The sequence below is a fragment of the Bison bison genome, unplaced genomic scaffold, assembly GCF_000754665.1.
Source record: "Bison bison bison isolate TAMUID 2011002044 unplaced genomic scaffold, Bison_UMD1.0 scf7180017864035, whole genome shotgun sequence".
In the NCBI taxonomy this organism is placed as follows: domain Eukaryota; kingdom Metazoa; phylum Chordata; class Mammalia; order Artiodactyla; family Bovidae; genus Bison; species Bison bison.
This window is the reverse complement of record NW_011494607.1, coordinates 16,620,217-16,641,084: the sequence shown is the minus strand read 5'-3', so window position 1 is coordinate 16,641,084 and position 20,868 is coordinate 16,620,217. Positions and strand designations below refer to the sequence as shown.

Below are 20,868 nucleotides of genomic sequence, written 5' to 3'. Positions count from 1 at the left end.
AATAAAGCCTGTCACTGTTTCCACTGTTTCCCCATCTATTTGCCATGAAGTGATGGGACCGGATGCCATGATCTTAGTTTTCTGAATGTTGAGTTTTAAGCCAACTTTTTCATTCTCCTCTTGCACTTTAATCAAGAGGCTCTTTAGTTTTTCTTCGCTTTCTGCCATAAGTGTGGTATCATCTGCATATCTGAGGTTACTGATATTTCTCCCAGCAATCTTGATTCCAGTTTATGCCTCATCTAGCCCAGCATTTCTAGTACTTTGCATACAAGTTAAATAAGCAGGGTGACAATATACAACTTTAATTACTCCTTTCCCAATTTGGAACCAGTCTGTTGTTCCATGTCCAGTTCTAACTGTTGCTTCTTGACCTGCATACAGATTTCTCAGGAGGCAGGTATTATCTTCATAGCTTTGCCTTTTCTAGGATGCCATATAGTTGGAATCCCAAAGTATGTAGCCTTTTCAGATTGGCTTCTTTCACTCAGCAGTAAGCACTTAAGTTTTTTCCAGGTCTTTTCATAGTTTGATAGGTCATTTCTTTTTAGTGCTGAATAATATTCCATTGTCTAGATATACCGCAGCTATCCATTTGTCTATTGAAGGATGTCCTGGTTGCTTCCAACTTTTAGAAATTATGAATAAAACTGCTATAAACACCTGTATGTGTGTTTCTGTGTGAATGTTAAGTTTTCAATTCCTTTGGGAAATACCAAGCAGTGTGACTGCTGGACTGCATGATTAAGAATATGTTTAGTTTTGTAAGCTGTATCTTCTGTGAACATTGTCCCCCAATCTGTGGCTTGTATGCTCATTCTCTTGATAAAACTTCTGCAGAGCAGGTTGTAATTTGAATGAAATACAGCTTATCAAATTATTTTTTTCATGAGTCATGCCTCTGGCATTGTATCTAAAAAGTCATTGCCATATCCAAAATCATCTAAGTCATCTAAGTATTCTCCTGTCACCGTCTAGAAGCTTTATAGTTTTACATTTTACATTTAGGTCTGTGATCCATTTTGAGTTGATTTTTATTGGGGCATAAGGTCTGGCTAGACTCATTTTCTTGAATGTGAACGTGAGCTGTTTCAGCACCATTTGTGAAAAGACTATCTTTGCTCCACTGCATTGTCTTGCTCCTCTGTCAAAGATCCGTTGTCTATATCTATCTGGGTCTACTTCTGGTTTCTGTATTCTGTTCCACTGATCTATTCATCTATTATTTCCAGCCAATACCACAGTGTCTTGATTTTGCTTTATAGTAATTTGAATTCAGATAATGTCAGTCCTCCAGTCGTTTTTCTTCAATGTTCTATTGGCTCTGGGTTCTTTGTCTCTCTCCACTGAAGTTTTAGGAACAGTTTGTCAGTATCAACAAAACAACTAACTGGGATTATGATTAGGATTGCAAGGGAGAATGACATATTAACAGTGTCGCATCTTCCTATCCATAATCATGGAAGCTCTTTCCATTTATTTAGTCCTTTGATTCCTTCTATCAGAATTTTGTAATTTTCTCACACAGATCTTGTTCATATTTTGACAGATTTCTTCCTAAGCATTTTATTTTAGGGTGCTAATGCCTAAGAATGCTTTTAATTTTTTAAAATAGGTTGGAAAACGTGAAAAGATGAATAATATGCTGATATATTAAAAAATATCCAGCTGAGCTATATCAAATCCTAAAATATGATGCTGTTGAAGTGCTACACTCAATATGCCAGCAAATATGGAAAACTTGGGAGTGGCCGTAGGACTGGAAAAGGTCAGTTTTCATTCCAATCCCCAAGAAGGGTAATGCCAAAGAATGTTCAAACTACTGCACGATAGAATTCATTTCACATGCTAGCAAAGGTGTGCTCAAAATTCTCCAAGCCAGGCTTCAACAGTACATGAACCGAGAACTTCCAAATGTTCAAGTTGGATTTAGAAAAGTCAGAGGAACCAGAGATCAAATTGCCAACATCCGTTTAACTTATTTAAGTAGTCACTCAGTCATGTCCAACTCAAGCGACCCCATGGACTGTAGCCTACCAGGCTCCTCCATTCATGGGATTTTCCAGGCAACAGTACTGGAGTGGGGTGCCATGTCCTCCTCCAGGAGACTTTCCCTACCTGAGGATCGAACCTGGGTCTCCTGCATTGCAGGCAGATGCTTTACCATCTGAGCCACCAGGGAAGCCCGTTGGATCACAGAAAAAGCAGGAGATATCCAGAAAAACATCTACTGCTTCATTAACTACGTGAAAACCTTGACTGTATGGATCACAACAAACTGTTGAAAATTCTTAAAGAGATGGGAATACCAGACCACCTTTCCTGCCTCCTGAAAAACCTGTATGCAGGTCAAGAAGCAACAGTTAGAACCGGACATGGAACAACATACTGGTTCAAAATTGGGAAAGGAATATATCAAGGCCGTATATTGTCACCCTGCTTATTTAACTTACATGCAGAGTACATCATGCGAAATGCCAGGCTGGGTAAAGCACAAGCTGGAATCAAGATTCCCGGGAGAAGTATCAATAACCTCAGATATGCAGATGACACCACACTTATGGCAGAAAGTGAAGAGGATCTAAAGAGCCTCTTGATGAAAGTGAAAGAGGAGAGTGAAAAAGTTGGCTTAAAACTCAACATTCAAAAAAAAAAAAAGATCATGGCATCTGGTCCCATCACTTCATGTCAAACAGATGGGGAAACACTGACAGACTTTATTTTCTTGGGCTCTAAAATCACTGCAAATGGTGACTGCAGCCATGAAATTAAAAGATGCTTGCTCCTTGGAAGAAAAGCTATGACAAACCTAGACAGCATATTAAAAAGCAGAGACACTGCCAACAAAGGTCCATATAGTCAAAGCTATGGTCTTTCCAGTAGTAATGCATGGATGTGAAAGTTGGACTATAAAGAAGGTTGAACGCCGAAGAATTGATGCTTTTGACTTGTGATGTTGGAGAAGACTCCTGACAGCCCCTTGGATTTCAAGGGGCAGTCCATCCTAAAGGAAATTGGGCCTGAGTACTCATTTTAAGGACTGATGCTGAAGCTCTAATACTTTGACCACCTGATGCAAAGGGCTGACTCACTGGAAAAGAGCCTGATGCTGGGCAAGATTGAATGCAGGAGGAGAAGGGGATGACAGAGGACAAGATGGTTGGATGGCATCACTGACCCAATGAACATGTGTTTGAGCGAGCTCCAGGAGATGGTGATGGACAGGGAAGGCTGGCGTGCTGCAGTCCATGGGGTCACAAAGAGTCACAAAGACATGACTGAGTGACTGAATAACAAATGTAAAAAAAATATGAAATTCAAATTTCAGCATCCATAAATAAAGTTTTATTGGAACATAGCCATGTCATCTATTTACTTATCTGTCTCTGGCTGTTTTCATTCCATAACAGCAGAGTTGAGTAGTTGCAACAGAGCTGGATATGGCCTGCAAAGGCTGGATTATTTATTATTTGAACCCTTAAAGAAAAAGCTTGCTGATCTCTAGTCTGGAGTACAGGTGGGGACTAGCAGTCAAGAGCATAACGTTGTACCAAATAACATGGGTCTAGATGATGGTATTGAGGAAGCTGTTTAGATATAAACAGGAGGGTTTTGACACACGAGGAACTCAGTGCCTACAGAAGGAGGTGCAAGCAAAGACACCTGAAAAGGAACGATGGGGAGGAGAGCTGGGGGGAATAAGAATAAGAACCCACAGAGTGTGGTGTATTCACAAAACGGCTTCAATGGAGAGGCAGGTTGACTGTGTTGAATGCAGCTGAGTGGACACGATGCAATCAGTCCAGCAATATCTGTGACTATCAGATCAGTTTCAGCGGGATCCTGAAGATGGCAACTTCCAGACCTGATGAATGGAACAGGGAGTAAAAAATGAGGAAGAATAAGTTTATGCAACTCTTTTCGTAAGTTCCGCTGTGAAGGAAAGCAGAAGAATAAATGGTAGTTGAAGAAGAAGAGAAAAACAAGAAAGGGATTTTTGAAAGATGAACAATAAAGCATGTTTTTACACTGGTGGGAATACACCAGTGGAGGAGAAACTGATGACAGAAGAGGCAGACATGAGGATTCAGGATTGATGTCTGAGAGGATAAGAGGAAGGAGGATCCAGAGCTTAAGTGGAGAGATTAGCCTCTCACAAAGCAAAGATGTCTCCTCCAGCATAAAAGATAGGGATACACAGAATAAGTGCACAGAACCTGGGAAGTTTGGGGATTCGATGGTGAAAAGATGTATTTCCTGTATGCATGTTTCTCAATGGAAGAGGAGTTTCCCTTGTGCTATGTGTACCAGGGCAGGGTAGTGAGAGGGCGACAGGGTTTGAAAAGAGGAGAAGAAAAGAAAAACCTAGCAGGAAGAGGAGGAAAGCAAATTTAGCAAGGAAACAAATTAGCACTGCCTGGCTAGGTGAGCATCCAACTGAAATTTGGGAATCTGAATTTGAAGTGAAAATGCTAACTTTCTTCAGCAACAGTCAGCGGAGTTGATACTTGTAGTGGAATTCAGTCAACAATTCTCTAAAGCTGCCACAGGCTGGAATCATGCTTGAGTCCCTCTAGGTCAGTGGCTATATTCTTTGGGTTGTGCCAAACTGTTTCTACCCTGATACACATATGATAACATAAGGATGCATGGTTGTAATCAATTTTTCAAGAGCTGCATTTATTCAAATACCATATGTCAAACGGCTACCTTTTCTCCCTGCAAAGTAAACTGCAAGCAGTACTTGATAAAGTACTCCAGCTCAATAATTCATTCTCCTGTCTGAACCAGTGTAACTTCTGGAACACTGAGCATTCTCAGATACTTCACCATGCTCCATACACTAACAACTGAGGCCCCATTTCCAATAAATGCAATGGTGTGTTGATCTGTCATTTCACTGTCAGCCCACTTTGAGAAAGCATTCATGGCATTACTTCCATCAACACAACCCTAATGTCTTGTGAGTCTTGAACACATAGTAGGTGCTCATGAACCATTTGCTTTATTAATGCATCTCAATTTGAGGATAAACTATAAATGGTTTTTTATAAAGGATACAAACAAAATAAAGTATTCACAAATTAACTTAGAACGTTCAATACCTTTGAATTAACCTTTCATTTGAAATGTTTAGACTTCCCTGGTGGCTCAGATGGTAAAGCGTCTGCCTACAATGCAGGAGACCTGGGTTCGATCCCTGGGTCAGGAAGATCCTCTGGAGAAGGAAATGCCAATCCACTCCAGTACTCTTGTCTGGAAAATCCCATGGACGGAGGAGCCTGGTGGGCTACAGTCCATGGGGTCGCAAAGAGTTGGACACGACTGAGATGTTTGCATGATTATTCCACTCAAATGGAATATCAACTTGCAATATAAGTCTTCTCAAAAGCTTTGTTTGGCTAGTTAGGTTTTTGTCTTGAAATTAACCACGAAGCCCACATATGTTTGCTATCAGGTTTTCTTTTAAAAAATCTTACATTCAGAATTATGAAACTCCCATCTATTACTAACTCAATAGAAATACTAAATGCTTCCAGCAGAGGGCTCAAGAATTCTTTTTTAAGACAAGACGTTTATAAAATTCACTGTCCAATAGCAGCTGTTGCAAAACTTCAGAAGGCACTCTCACAAAAAACACGTTCTTCTTGATCAAGTGATTCCAGGTCTACAAATTTATTTTAAATAATCCAAACCTGTTTAAAAAAAACCTGTATTACAATAAAGCAGCATATACTATGAATTTATAGATAAATGTACTTTTATCTAATTCCAGAAAAGACATTAAATTATAATCACAAAAAAATCTATATTACTCAGGAGATGGGGAAAGGCCAGGGGAAAAGAACAGAAAAATAACATACAGTATGTTAGTGAGAATTTGAGTGAATATGGCTTTTCACTTTCATTCTTTATGTTTGTATAAACATCTTTTTCACTTTCAAAAGATGAAAAATAGTAATTTATCTTTACAAAATTTGCACACTTCTTAATTTTAGTTCTGACAATAGGGGTGGAAAAAATTTAGGAAGCAAGTAGAATGGCTTATTTGTGGAACAACCTGGGATTCTGGAGACACTCCATTTTTGGAGGCAGAACTAACAGGATGTAGCACCACTTTATTCATGCCTAAATAACCCTAAAGTACCCCCTGGGATTCCAGAAATTTTCAGATAGGGCTCCTAAATATTTTCATTCACTTTTCTTATTTACATATACTCATTTTCAGCAGGATCTGAGGCATCAGTACAAGCATTTAAAGATTAGAAACGTCATTCGAGCCAGGAGAAAATAGGAAACAATGCGATGTTTAGAGGAGAGATACGTGTGTATATATGTATATGTATCTTCATAACTATTAATAATGGCCTGCAAATACGGCTCTAAGCCTCCTAGCATTAAAATCAAAAAAGAAAATGTAGCCTAATACAAGATAAAAAGATGAAAATACTGAAATGAACTCTAGATTCTCCAGGCCCTGAGAACTAATGGAAAATTTCCTTCAGACATTATGACTATCATTGAATGACCTATCTGGTGATACTTTTAATACCAACATAAGTGTATTTTGTAAACTTTGCATAAAAAGTAAAAGTTAATAGAGATTCTTCAAAACTCAGATGTAGTTTTCTGATTTTCTCCCTTGATATCTTGATTTAGACATAAGATTTAGAGTAGATAAGCAGTGGTTCTTAAAGCAGGCAGTACAACCTTATAGGTAGCAATTTGGAAATGCATACAGATAGTTTTAGTTGCTCCAGGAAGGGGAATACTATTGGCCTTTATTGGACAGCAGCCAGGCAAACCACAGGACAGCCACCAAATGCAAAGATGGACATGTGTCTGCATGCAAGCTCAGTCATGTCCGACTCTTTGCAACCCTATGGACTGAAGCTCATCGAGGCTCCTCTGTCCATGGGATCCTTCAGGCAAGAACACTGGAATGGGTTCCCATCTTCTTCTCCAGGGAATCTTCCTAACCCAAGGATTGAATTATTTACCACTGAGCCACTTGGGAAGACAGACATGTAAATAGGTGAAAAACTTGTTTATAAAACCCTAAGCCCAGAATTGAACTCTATTTTACATACAGACAAATTTCTATTTGTTTTGTGTCAAGATATACTGAATTTTCCAGGAATGCTACCACAATAAAAACCAAGAGAAGACTACTGTTTTGTTTTCTAAGGAATTTTACAGAAAGTTATTCAGTACTTCAGAAAATCATGTTGCCTAGGGTATGCCCTTGTGGTATCTCTGTTTCCAGCAAAACATCCTTTTGTGTCACTCCGCATCTCTATGCAGCATGAGGATTCTACCTGTAGCTGTATACAGGCAACTGTTTCATTATGTCTTGTGAAGAGTTTTGCTCCAGCCTCTACATACTGAACTGCACATTATTTTCAATATACTTTATTTCCTTCTGTTTGTTATTTATATATGGTTAAGATATTCTTGGCTTCCCTGGTGGCTCAGATGGTAAACAATCTGCCTGCAATGCAGAAGACCCAGGTTCAATCCCTGGGTCAGGAAGATCCCTGGAGAAGAAAATGGCAACCCATTCCAGTATTCTTGCCTAGAGAGTTCCATGGATGGGCCATAGGCTACAGTCCATGGGGTCGCAAAGAATCAGACATGACTGAGTGCCTAACACACACACAAGATATTCTTACTAGTGTTTAGAGTAATTTGTGTGGGTAAGTTATATTATTAGGAATTTCATTTCAGGATAGTAAAGGTGGCCTTGTATATTAAGGGTTGATAGATGTGGTTGAGAACCACCAAGCCAGACTGGCAGGCTGCGTATCTTCTGAGAATTCGTTGTATGTATAATTCCTCCCAGTCAACTTTTAGTGAGAGCTTTCTAGCAAACAGGCTGAGGCTGGAATGTAATTATTCTCTTTTGCTGAATAAGGGGAAAAGTTCATGTCCTTTAAAAAGCTATCAATAGGCTGACATCTTCTTATGATAACTAAAGAGCTAATCAAGAATCTCCACTAAATATACTGGTAAGCTCCCTCCACTCAGATGATTTCATGAGACACCTAAAGGAAGGGTCACAATTTCCTTAGGGAATGATTCGGAATATAGCCAACCTTCAGAAATTCCAACGATCAAGAAAGAACACAACTGTAATGATGTCTGCTTAGAAATACTCTGAACAGGAGTTGCTACTCATCTGCCATAGCAAAGGAAAAACTCAGATGGACATGATGAAATGAAAAATGTCTAGCAATGGGACTTTCTGCCAAAACCGAGAGAAACAAGTGCACAGAAGTGTAAAATCCACCCTGAGTTAGCTTAATGGGGCTGACCTACTCTTTTGAGTTACTGAATATTATTTTTTTCTACTTTGGAGGACATCAAATAGAAAAGAAAGGATTGTTTATTGCTCCACTTGTGACAATAAAGCCATTATCAAGAGCACACAGGAAACATTTCTCTTTCTATTCACCATCCTGGCAGTAAGGTGGCGCTGGGAGGTAGAGTGTGGGAGGGAGAGAGGAGGACCCAAGGAACAAATCCAGCTCATTTAAATAAAGTTTTGTATAATGAAGACAAGGTTAAAACAGAGAGGGGTCACACGCATCCTTGTCATCTAATATTATCTCAGATATCCAGAGACCCTCTGAGTGTCATCAGTGTGCATGTTCTGTATGCATGAGCTCAAGTCCCTTAGTCCACAATGGGTCCTGCAGCACAGAACTTATGCCAAGAAAGATTATAAATGCTGTGAGCATACTGTTCAAACACATTTTGTTTTCAATAAGTGTCTGAGTTTCACAGTGTGCCAAAGGAAAATGTCTGTGTCTAAAATGTGACTATCACTCAAGCAAAATGCTACACGAACACAATGGAGTCCGTCTCCATTTTTGATGTGTGGTGACAGCTCTCAAGCCCCACCACTCCCTCTTCCCTGCTTGCTCCACACCTGGGGGAAAATACAGGAAAAGTCTGAGGTCTCTCTCCCTTGATGCTGGTGGAAAGTTCAAACTACACAAGCCTCTGGCTACATGGAGAATCCTCCAGCCCCACCTCCTAAGCACAATAAACACCAACGCTGATCAATCACCCCTACTTGCCCTCTGAAGACATATTTGGACCTACTGGAACCCACGCTTTTAGCCCCAAAAGCCTCACTATGTGAATGAGAAACGCTTTCCTATCCGCTTGGTCCATGTGTGCTGTTATCAGTCTCAACACTGCAACAAACGCTGAGTGGGTGACGGGCCATTCTGTTTCTGCAGAGTGACTATCAGACAACTAAGAAATCCTAAATTTACAAATTGTTAAGAAAAAGCCAGGAAATAACTTTTTTTTAAAAATCAAAATCATCAGTTTTATTACCAAATTGGAAAGCTGACCTCAGAAGTGTGGCCACAGTTAGACTTCCTCTCTCTGCAACATTTTAGACATTGCTATGCTGAGCAGATGGCTCTGTAATGCCTGCAGTACAAACCACAGCCTGAGTCTTCTCTGAGCAGACACACACAGGGATTTCATGAGGGATAAAGGGATATGAGTCAATACATGAGTCTGAGTAAACTCCGGGGGTTGGTGATGGATAGGGAGGCCTGGCGTGCTGCAGTCCATGGGGTCGCAAAGAGTCAGACACAACTGAGAGACTGTACTGAACTGAAAGGGCTAACAGGCCAGCACAGGCAAACTGTCAGTTAAAACTGACCCTGCTCTACAGGCAGGGGCGCTCCCACAGACCTTCACCTTGAATTGCTGTCGACCACGAGGAACAGACAGGCTTTGGGTCCAGTGACACTGTTCTTGGGTCCTCAGCTGAGAAAAGTAAGCTTCTGGGGTCAGGCAGGACCGGAACTTTTAAAATCTCACTTCTTAGTTTTTCACAATACATGTTTAGGTCCCCAACCTGTCCTTATAGCTTTGACTACCTAACCACATCAAGGATTTATCATTTTACTTGACATCCTGAGAAGCCATAAAAATTTCATTTGGCATATGGTCCCTGTCTGTCAAGTTGGTTGACACTTTCTAGGAAGCCACACATGGAAACCTGTAACATCCTCACCCCAAAACATTAAGCAGACACATCTGCTCATTTGTTTCAATAATCCACTGATTTAAAAAAGAGAGAAAATCTCTCTAAAGGCAATAATATAGAGTTTCAAAAGATCCAAGAACGTGAAAACTCACTGATGGAATTCAAACTTATCCCCTTCATTTCACTCTTCTCAAACTTTTCTATGTCAACAGTCCAGTTATGGACTCTGGCACAACTCTGACAAGAATTAAGGTAAGAAGAAAATAATCACTTTCTGCACAATTCAAAATATCCTTCCTTAGACTGTGGATTGTAGACTCTGTGCTCTGGAGCCTAGGGCACAGGGTGCATACCCTGGGGGCCTCTTACTTGCCAGGCTTCTGTAGGTACTGCCAGGTGAAGAAAGAATTTTGCAGCTAAAGTATTTAAACCACTGAATGGTCCTAATGCTACTCCCAAGAGAAGCATTTAAAAAATATTTCTCCCAGATTTTTTCCATGTGCTAATAACATTTAGTTCCACCAGGTTATGTTTATAATAAGTAAATCTGATGGGGACTTTTTCTCATGTAAAGTGACACATCTTTTCCTGAAGGAATGGTTTATGAGAAAGCAGTTCCAATTAAGATTCCTGTCACTCTGCTGCCAGGCCTGACACTCAGGTCTCCAGAGAAAAGTATTCCACTGCAGAGAATAAATACACTTTCAATGATCATCAAAATAAGGCTACAGTGTCTGCCTTATCAGGGCTATAAAAAAGTCACATGAACACATTAAATAAACAAATGAGAATCAGGAAGAAAACCTTGACTATACAAGAGCAAGAAAATTAAGGAGCTATGTCTTCTAGTTTTCAATTCCTGATTACATGAGCACAGTTATAGCTAAAAAAAAAGTATTTCTCACTTCACAGAATGTCACACTTCCCTAGATTTCCAAAGCGTTCAAAATATTAATACTAATAGTTATACAAAATGTCCTTGTTGAGATTCTACTAAAGCATTCTCTGCACCAGGGAACGGTAATCAGGATGTGTGTCCCCAGAGATAGGTTCTTCCATGATGCTGAGGAACCAGAGGCTGGAGCTACTGGATATGAAAAGAAAAGCAAGAAAACAACAGATATCAAAGAGTCCTTTTCATCTGCCCAGATACGGTGTGCCTGGTTCATGGCTGGCAAAGTTAGCAGTACCTAGAGGGGTACTCTGGGAAATTCAAAGGGGATTACAAACCTATCATTGAGTGCACAGTTTCTCTCTTTACTGGGTTTCTGGAAATGCTCCATCAGGCAGCAAGGGACAGAACACATGGAAGGGAGAGTTCTCAGGAAAGTTAAGAGGAAGCCAACGAGCTTGAACCCCTTGCTCTACTATATGGAAGGCATTTAGTCCCTGACGACTGAGCGACTTCACTTTCACTTTTCACTTTCATGCATTGGAGAAGGAAATGGCAACCCACTCCAGTGTTCTTGCCTGGAGAATCCCAGGGACTGGGGAGCCTGGTGAGATGCCGTCTATGGGGTCGCACAGAGTCGGACACGACTGAAGCGACAGCAGCAGCAGCAGCTCAGCTGGTAAAGAATCTGTCTGCAATGCAGGAGACCTGGGTTTGATCCCTGGGTTGGGAAGATCCCTTGGAGAAGGGAATAGCTCCAGTATTCTGGCCTGGAGAATTCCATGGATCCTATAGTCCATGGGGTCACAGAGTTGGACACGACTGAGCAACTTTCACTTTATCACATTATCGGCATATAGTCTTTCGTCCTTAACATCATGGCAGCCAGAGTATTAATACAGCAAACTTTATTGTAGTTCTCAGTCCTATTTGCTTTCATTTTGGGCCCTTACCTACTTAAATTCCAAGAGGCATAATCAAAGACCTTTAGGACTACATGTTCTTCTGCTTGTTGAGCTGGTGGCTCAGACAGCAAAGAATCTGCCTGCAATGCACAAGACCTGGGTCTGATCCCTGGGTTAGGAAGATCCCCTGGAGAAAGGAATAGCTACCCACTCAAGTATTCTTGCCTGGAAAACTTCATGGACAGAGGAACCTGGTGGACTATAGTCCATGGGGTCACAAAAAGTCGGACACAACTGAGTTACTAACACTTTCAGTTTTTTTTCATTTACACTTGCTGAGCAGTGCTCATATCTTTATGAAAGGGTCTTGATGTTAGGTGCTCCTCACTGACTGGCTGGGTTTTCTGAGGCATCATCTGAGGCAAGTAACATCTTCATTAGAATCCTTCTTTAAAAAAATTTTTTTTGAAGTGTAGTTGGTTTAAAATCTTGTGTTAGTTTCTGCTGTATAGCAAAGTGAATTAGTTATACATATAAATATAACCACTCTTTTTCAGATTCTTTTCCCATATATGTCATTACAAAGTACTCAGTAGAGTTCTCAGTGGGGACTTGCTGGTTATCTATTTTATATATAGTAGTGTGCATATGTCAATACCAATCTCTTTTTTTAAAAAAGTTTTATTTAATTTTAAATGGTGGAAAGCTGCTTTATAATTTTATGTTGGTTTCTGTAGTACAACAGTCAGTATTACAGAACAATTGTACTGTGAATCCAGTTATAATTATATATATATATATATATATCCCATCACTCCTGAGCTTCCTTCCCTCCTCCCATCCCTAGACAGTTTTTTTCCCCTTCTTTTTCAGGTCTCTTCTATCAGGACTGGACTGAAATAGGAATGGACTCCTGGCCAGAGTTGGAAAGCAAGGAGATTGAGGGACAGCAGGGGAACAGGATTCCCTTTGCTCACCGGTAAGTAAAAGGTGGCATTTCCTCAGGTTCACTTTATCTTTTTCTTCCTCTGGCAGATCTTGCCAGTGACAATTTTGCATCATACCCTTTGCTTTTAACCTAGCTCCTGGAGCCAGCCCAGAACAGGACTTGCAGTCTGGCTCCTCTGCTCTCCATGGCCAGTTCCGCTGTGTACAGCTGTGCAGGGTCACTCACGAGCACTGCCACGCATGCGGGGCTCTGCTCAGGTGATGACCCAAGCAGGGTGTTCCCACAGGAAGGGCACGCCTCTAACTAGCGTGAAGCCAGAGTACATGTGTGCCTTGATAAGAAAAGCGCATGCATTTTCAGAGGATGTATTAGCATTAGGAGGACAATTTGATTTTTCTTTAAAATTTCCTGGATGATATCTGTGACCAATTTTAAGAAGGCTATGCTTTAGAACAGTGTGTAGGAGGAACACACACACACACACACCTTGTTACACAGTGGTACTCATTCATCACACCCACTCTATACTTTCAATTTTCTTCCCAAGGCAGTAACGATTTTCAGGCACTTAAAATACTTAACATTTTATACTATGCTTACTACAACAGACTGAAGGTATAATCAACTATCAGGAATAGCTTAGGTAGATAATTTAAATGTTAACCCAAGATTTTTACAAATCTACATACATATCATGGCTGAAGACCATCTTTCAGCAAATGTCCACAATAGTAAATAACAAGAAACTGAAGAACCATGCTTTTATTCATATTTTTATTCTAAACTCTTTGCTTAATGTTCATTTCATTTCTAGAGTAAGACAAAGCTTTTTTGCATTTTCCAAGTATACTACAATTCCATTTTTTGCCGTCATCTATGTTTATATTTCAAAGAGAAAACAGATTTATCATAAAGTCATTTTGGTGTTTAAGAAACCAAACTGCCATGAATGTTGTTCAAGAAAGACTGTACCAAACTTCCACTCTGCAGCAAAGAATAATCACACACAAAGTACAAATGCAGCAACTCAGAGCCCTCATGAACTCAGCACTGGAAAAGCACCCAGGTCGGGAGAACCATCAAAAAGAGTTCACTTTCTATTTTTTTTCCTTTTTTAAGATTTTATTAATACATTAATATTGGATGTTATATCACTATAAGGGTTTTGTTATCACAATGCCATTCAGTACATGTGAGGGCTTACTGTGTGCCAGGCACCAGGCAAAACAACTTACCCAGGTTACAGCGTTAAACGTTCACAGCAGCCCTAGGAAGCAGGTAGGATTTATGATCCTCACCTTTGAAAAGTTCCAAGGTGATACATGTGAGCCCCCAGATACAGCTCCAGACAACCAGAAGATATTTTTAGAAAAGGTCTACTTGTGGGACAAACCCCAACTACTTCCCCAAGATCAGAATGTCCATCACATTCTCCACTTGGCCCCAGTCCTAGGATCCAAACCTGGCCCCCATCTTGAGAAAACAGAAAACTGCCCCCACAGACCCTCCAAGGTCTCCCCTTAAGGCTGCTCCCAAGAAGGCCACAACACCCAAGGGCCCCTCACCTGGACGGCTAGTCCATCTCCTCTCTTGGGGTTTCGAGGCCGAGGCTGTTTATTTCGCTTCATCCTGTCCTGGCACTTGGTGCAGCACTGTATACAAGATGGCTTAATAAGGCAGCCAAGGCCCCTGGGGCCTGAACACCTGAGCAGAGCACCAGCAGGATTGGCTTGCTAGTTGCCAGTGTCTCACCATGGTGACTTGCACCCAGGCTGTTCTATTCTAGGCTGCTGCTGCTGCTAAGTCGAGTCAGTCGTGTCTGACTCTGTGCGACCCCATAGACGGCAGCCCACCAGGCTTCCCCGTCCCTGGGATTCTCCAGGCAAGAACACTGGAGTGGGCTGCCATTTCCTTCTCCAATGCACAAAAGTGAAAAGTGAAAGTGAAGTCGCTCAGTCGTATCCGACTCCTAGCGACCCCATGGACTGCAGCCTAACAGGCTTCGCAGCCCATGGGATTTTCCAGGCAAGAACACTGGAGTGGGGTGCCATTGCCTTCTCCCCTATTCTAGGCTAGTAGTGCCTAAAAACAGTTTCTCATGCTCCACTCCAACTCTGGGCCAGACTATTTCTGAGCTTACTTTTGAGTTATTAAGGCCCATCACTCCAATAGTGGGCTTCCCAGGTGGCTCAGTGGTAAAGGTCTGCCTGCTAAGGCAGGAGATGCAGGTTCACTCCCTGGGTTGGGAAGATCCCCTGGAGAAGGAAATGGAGGCCCACTCCTGTATTCTTGCCTGGAAAATCACATGGACAGAGAAGCCAGGTGGGTGACAATAAGAGGGTTGCAAAAGAATCAGACACAACTGAGCGACTGAACAGCAAACTTAATCTTGGAGGTGACATTGATTATAACCAACCTTATGTGAAGATACTGAGGTTCAGAGTCGTGCCAACTGAGATATTCAACTGATGCACAAGGGCATCCCTCTTTCCTCTAAAGGAACCTGCTGCTGCTAAGTCACTTCAGTCGTGTCCGACTCTGTGCTACTCCATAGACGGCAGACCACCAGGCTCCCCATCCCTGGGATTCTCCAGGCAAGAACACTGGAGTGGGTTGCCATTTCCTTCTCCAATGCATGAAAGTGAAAAGTGAAAGTGAAGTTGCTCAGTCGTGTCCGACTCCTAGCGACCCCATGGACTGCAGCCTACCAGGTTCCTCCGTACATGGGATTTTTCAGGCAAGAGTACTGGAGTGGGTTGCCACTGCCTTCTCCCAAGAGTTCGCTTTCTAAAACGTCCAAATACTTCCCCATCTCCTTAATCAAGGTATAACAAATATTTTTTCTTAATGACATAGAGCATTAAGAAAGGGCTAAGAATAAATGAAAAGGATTCAAAATTAAGAGGACTGGGTTTGACTCACTGGGTCAAACCTGGGAGATTGATCTTAGTCATTTACTGCACCTTCCAGGGCTTGTCGTCTTTACAACAGGATCACTAAATTCCTCAGAGCTGTCTAGAGTATTAGGCTACACAGCACACATGAAATGCCCAGGGCAGTGCCCTTGTTCCTGAAGAGGGTGCTCCACGAAATGCCAGCCCACTTCCTGTCCCTTCAGTGCACAGTCTGAAAAGATGAGTTATTGCTGTATATGCTGCAAGACTGTCACCTCTGTGTGACATGTTGTGGGATGCAACATCAAGAATGGGTCACTGGGCAGAATAAATGCAACTCTGTCTCCCCCCTAGAACTTTGTTCTAAGTGCACACACACACATTTGTTCTTCTGCAAACTTCTTCCCTATTCCCTAGCAGTCTCCTTACCCTTCAAAGGGCTTCCCTTGTAGCTCAGCTGGTAAAGAATCTGCCTGCGTTCTCTGTGAAGGTTTGCATTGAGGAACCAAGTTAACCACATCCTCTCCTTTGTCCCCACTGTGTCTCATATTCTGCTATTATGCTTCCCACCACAGTAGGACATGGAATCATGTATATGACTCTCCCCCACCAGGATGTGAGCCTGCCAAAAGCAGCAGCCCTTATTTTAGCACAGAAGACACTGAACATAAGTTGGATGAAATGAAATTAAATAACAAAACACTATAAAAGAAGATAAATAACTACTCGGTATCTGGTCTGACGTAGTTGCTGCTGCTGCTGCTAAGTCACTTCAGTCGTGTTCGACTCTGTGTGACCCCAAAGACGGCAGCCCACCAGGCTCCCTTGTCCCTGGGATTCTCCAGGCAAAAACACTGGAGTGGGTTGCCATTTCCTTCTCCAATGCATGAAAGTGAAAAGTGAAAGTGAAGTCTCTCAGTCGTGTCAGACTCTTAGCGACCCCATGGACTGCAGCCTACCAGGCTCCTCTGTCCATGGGGTTTTCCAGGCAAGAGTACTGGAGTGGGGTGCAATTGCCTTCTCCACTGACATAGTTGAGTAGCTCTCAAATGAAAGTAGGGGGTGACGAGGGTGGGCAAAATGGGTGAAGGGGGGGTCAAAGGTACAAACTTTTATAAGATATAAAAGTTTTAAGATAAATAAGTCCTGGGTTGTAATGTACAACATGGCAACTATAGTTAACAATACTGTACTGTATACCTAAAACATGCTATGAAAGGAGATTTTAAAAATCCTTATCACACAAAAAAATCTGTCAACTTTGTGTGGTGACAAACATTAATTAAAACTTATTACAGTAATTGTTTTGATGTAAATCATTCTGTTGTACATAATGAAAATCATTCTGTTGTATACCTACAACTAATACAATGTCAGTTACATCTCAACTGGGACTTCCCTGGCAGTCCAGTGGTTAGAACTTCACCTTCCAATGCAGGGAGTGCAGGTTCGATTCCTGATCTGGAAGCTAAGACCCCACATGCCTCGTAGCCAAAAAACCAGAACATAAGTAACAAAAGCAATACTGCAACAGATTCAACAAAGACTTTTTAAATGCTCCATATCAAAAATAAATCTTAAAAATATTACATCTCAATTTAAACATAATTCTATAAGGATGGGTTTCGTGTGTTCTAATAGTTGTTTCACTAACATGCAATGAGGTAAGAAAGATGAAGCTTCAGATCTCTGTTCATACTGTTCATACGCAGTTTTGTTTTGATTTTCCCTGACAGTCATACACTAACATATGTTAGTTGTCACTATTACTTTCATTTAAAAAGCAAGAAATAAAATGAATGTGCTCTGGAGATTCCTGTAGGTCCTCTAATGATTTTAGTGCTGAACAAACTTTGGCTTTTAAACCATCACATTCTAATCTGAGGCCCTGACCCTGAAATAAATGCAGAGGATAGGGTGCCAAGATGTTAGACATAGCTCTTTAAAGCTTTAATTTGGTCTTTTGGACTTCCCTGGTGGCTCAGAGGTTAAAGCATCTGCCCGCAATGCAGGAGACCTGGGTTCAATCCCTGGGTCAGAAAGATCCCCTGGAGAAGGAAATGGCAACGAACCCCAGTATTCTTGCCTGGAGAATCCCATGGACGGAGGAGCCTGGTGGGCTACAGTCCACCGGGTTGCAAAGAGCTGGATACGACTGAGTCACTTCACTTTCACTTTTGGTCAATAAAGCCATGATTGAGTCACTGAGCTTCAGTGAACTGATAACAACGAAAATTCGAGTTATCTTGCAAACTCTCCCATACGATAATCCCTTAAGATATTTAAAAATCGTATAAGCAAGCCACTGAGCTAAGATTAAAATACCATGTTTCCTGGGTCATATTTAAAATCAAAGTGTTCTACTTACCTTTCTATTATTTTAGTTATTAAGTGGAGGCAAAACTTTTTTTCAACATTGACATGAATAACAAGAAAAATACCTAGACCTCATTCCTCAAGGATAATCTCCTCTGGTCATGTGAAGTTAAGCCTCTCGGATGACATCTGGTACCATACCTGTCCTGTGTATGCAAACTCCAGAGCCTGCTTTAAGCCAAGACTGGTCACACCGTGTAAATTCACCTCGTCAGCACCACTTTCCACCATACAAAGACTGAACATGGCCTGAGGTAGGAGAGAAAGGAAGACAGTTATGGGACTTAAAAAGCAAGGGAACACAATGAAGTCCTAGAGAAATTAAGAAAGAAACAAGTTAAAGATTGATTTTGGTTTCTGAAATGCTTCCACAAGGCTTCCTTCACACAAGCCACTGCAAATCACTCTGGTGTCCGGTTACAGTAACACACAAAGGGCCCTGCGTGCCTCATACACAGAGGAGCATTGAATCCCACAGTTGTTCTCTGGGGGTGACTTGGGTTCAGGTTCTCTCCCTGAACTCACTGTCTCCATCCTGGGGTCCCAGAGCTAACCTGAAATGGGGAGCATTCCCAAACTTTCTTGCCAACAGGACACGGAAAGCAGTGCCTTGTTCCCAGACTTCTCCGCCTTTCTTCCCTGCCTCATTTCAGTGACGCATCTCTTTCCTCACACCTGACATACATCACACTCTATTCCAGTGGTTCTCAAAGTGTGGCCCCTGGGTCAGCGACATTAGCATCTCCTGGGAACTCCTTAGAGTATAAATTTAATGGGGCTCTAACCTAGACCTTGGAGAAGGAAATGGCAACCCACTCCAGTGTTCTTGCCTGGAGAATCCCAGGGACAGGGGAGCTGCCATCTGGTGGGCTGCCGTCTATGGGGTCGCACAGAGTCAGACACGACCAAAGCGACTTAGCAGCAGCCGCAGCAGCAGCAACCTAGACCTTGGAGAAGGAAATGGCAAACCACTCCAGTGTTCTTGCCTAGAGAATCCCATGGACAGAGTGGCCTGGTGGGCTGCTGTCCATAGGGTCTCACAGAGTTGGACACGACTGAAGCAACTTAGCATGCATGGATGCACTGGAGAAGGAAATGGCAACCCATTCCAGTATTCTTTCCTGGAGAATCCCAGGGACAGAGGAGCCTGGTGGGCTGCCGTCTACGGGGCTGCACAGAGTCAGGCACGACTGAAGCAACTTAGCAGCAGCAGCAGCAGCAACCTAGACCTGGAGGAGGAAATGGCAACCCACTCCAGGATTTTTGCCTGGGAAATCCCATGGACAGGGGAGCCTGGCGGGCTACCAGTAACCTGGGTTGTAATAGGCTATCCAAGTGATTCCGAAGCTTACCAGAATCTGAGAACCACTGTCTTAAGATATTCAGTGAAAATCAATCTGCCCCCAAACCAGTTCTCCAAATGGCCAACGGATTGAAAATCAGTTTGTCAAATGAAAACTTTGAAATTAAAAAAAAATGCAGGAATTTCCCAACAGTCCAGTGGCTAGGACTCTGTACTTTCACTGTCAAGGGCACGGGTTCAATCCCTGGCCAAGGAACTAAGATCCAATAAGCCATGTGGTACAACCAACAATAAATAAATAAAATTTTAAAAAATGAAAACCACTAATTTGTACACTTATAACAAGTTCAACTTAACAGGTAATAAAGATAATATTCTATCTTGGACCACTGATGATGAAATACACTATTTAGAAAACTGTACATCTATGTAGTGAAGAATTAACCTTATCCAAAGGACCTCTCCAGGCCTAAGAATATCCTGCCTGAAAGGAGTATCTCTGTTCTCTGGGGCTATGACCACTGACAGTATAACAACATGATTTATGATGGGAGCTTTGGTTCATACTGTATCAGCTGTGACCTCCAGAGGAGCAAGGGACCAAAGCTAGTTGTCTGACCTCCAGGAGAGGCTAGAGATGAAAGGTCAGCCACACAGGATGACTGTGAGTAAACACCAATAAAAGCTCTGGACACCGAAAACCTGAGAGAGCTTCCCGGGTTGGCAGTCCCCCGTGCATACTGTCACAGAGTCTGGGCAAGAGCAGGTAAGGCTAGGACTCCACAGGCGGAGGAAGGCCGGATGATCCATGTTGGGTCCCTTTCTGGACTCTGCCCTTTGTGTCTCTTCCCTTGGCTGGTTCTGATTTGTTCAGTGCAGTTGCTCAGCCGTGTCCGATCTTTGCAACCCCATGAACTACAGCAAGCCAGGCCTATGTGTCCATCACCAACTCCTGGAGTTTACTCAAACTCATGTCCATTGAGTCGGTGATGCCATGCAATCATCTCATCCTCTGTCGTCCCCTTCTCCTCCCGCCTTCAATCTTTCCCAGCACCAGGGTCTTTTCAGTCAGTCAGTCCTTCGCATCAGGTGGCCAAAGTAGTGGAGTTTCAGCTTCAACATCAGTCCTTCCAATACATATTTAGGACTGATTTCCTTTAGGATGGACTGGTTGGATCTCCTTGCAGTCCAAGGGACTCTCAAGAGTCTTCTCCAACACCACAGTTCAAAAGCATCAATTCTTCGGGCGCTCAGCTTTCTTCACAGTCCAACTCTCACATCCATACATGACCACAGGAAAAACCATAGCCTTGACTAGACGAACCTTTGTTGGCAAAGTAATGTCTCTGCTTTTGAATACGCTATCTAGGTTGCTCATAACTTTCCTTCCAAGGAGTAAGCGTCTTTTAATTTCATGGGTGCAGTCACCATCTACAGTGATTTTGGAGCCCCCCCAAAAATAAAGTCTGACACTGTTTCCACTGTTTCCCCATCTATTTCCCATGAAGTGATGGGACCAGATGCCATGATCTTC

At 42.2% G+C, this 20,868-nt stretch overlaps 1 protein-coding gene across 2 annotated transcripts in view; it reads right to left on the bottom strand.

Moving 5' to 3' along the window:
* The window catches only part of KLHL32 (kelch-like family member 32), a 217,723-nt gene that overhangs the window by 103,840 nt on the left and 93,015 nt on the right, over positions 1–20,868 (bottom strand). For both annotated transcript variants that reach the window (XM_010834731.1, XM_010834733.1), the window contains one exon: positions 18,173–18,280. In XM_010834731.1, coding sequence (XP_010833033.1) covers positions 18,173–18,280 — 108 coding nt within the window. The remainder of the gene's footprint in view (positions 1–18,172; positions 18,281–20,868) is intronic.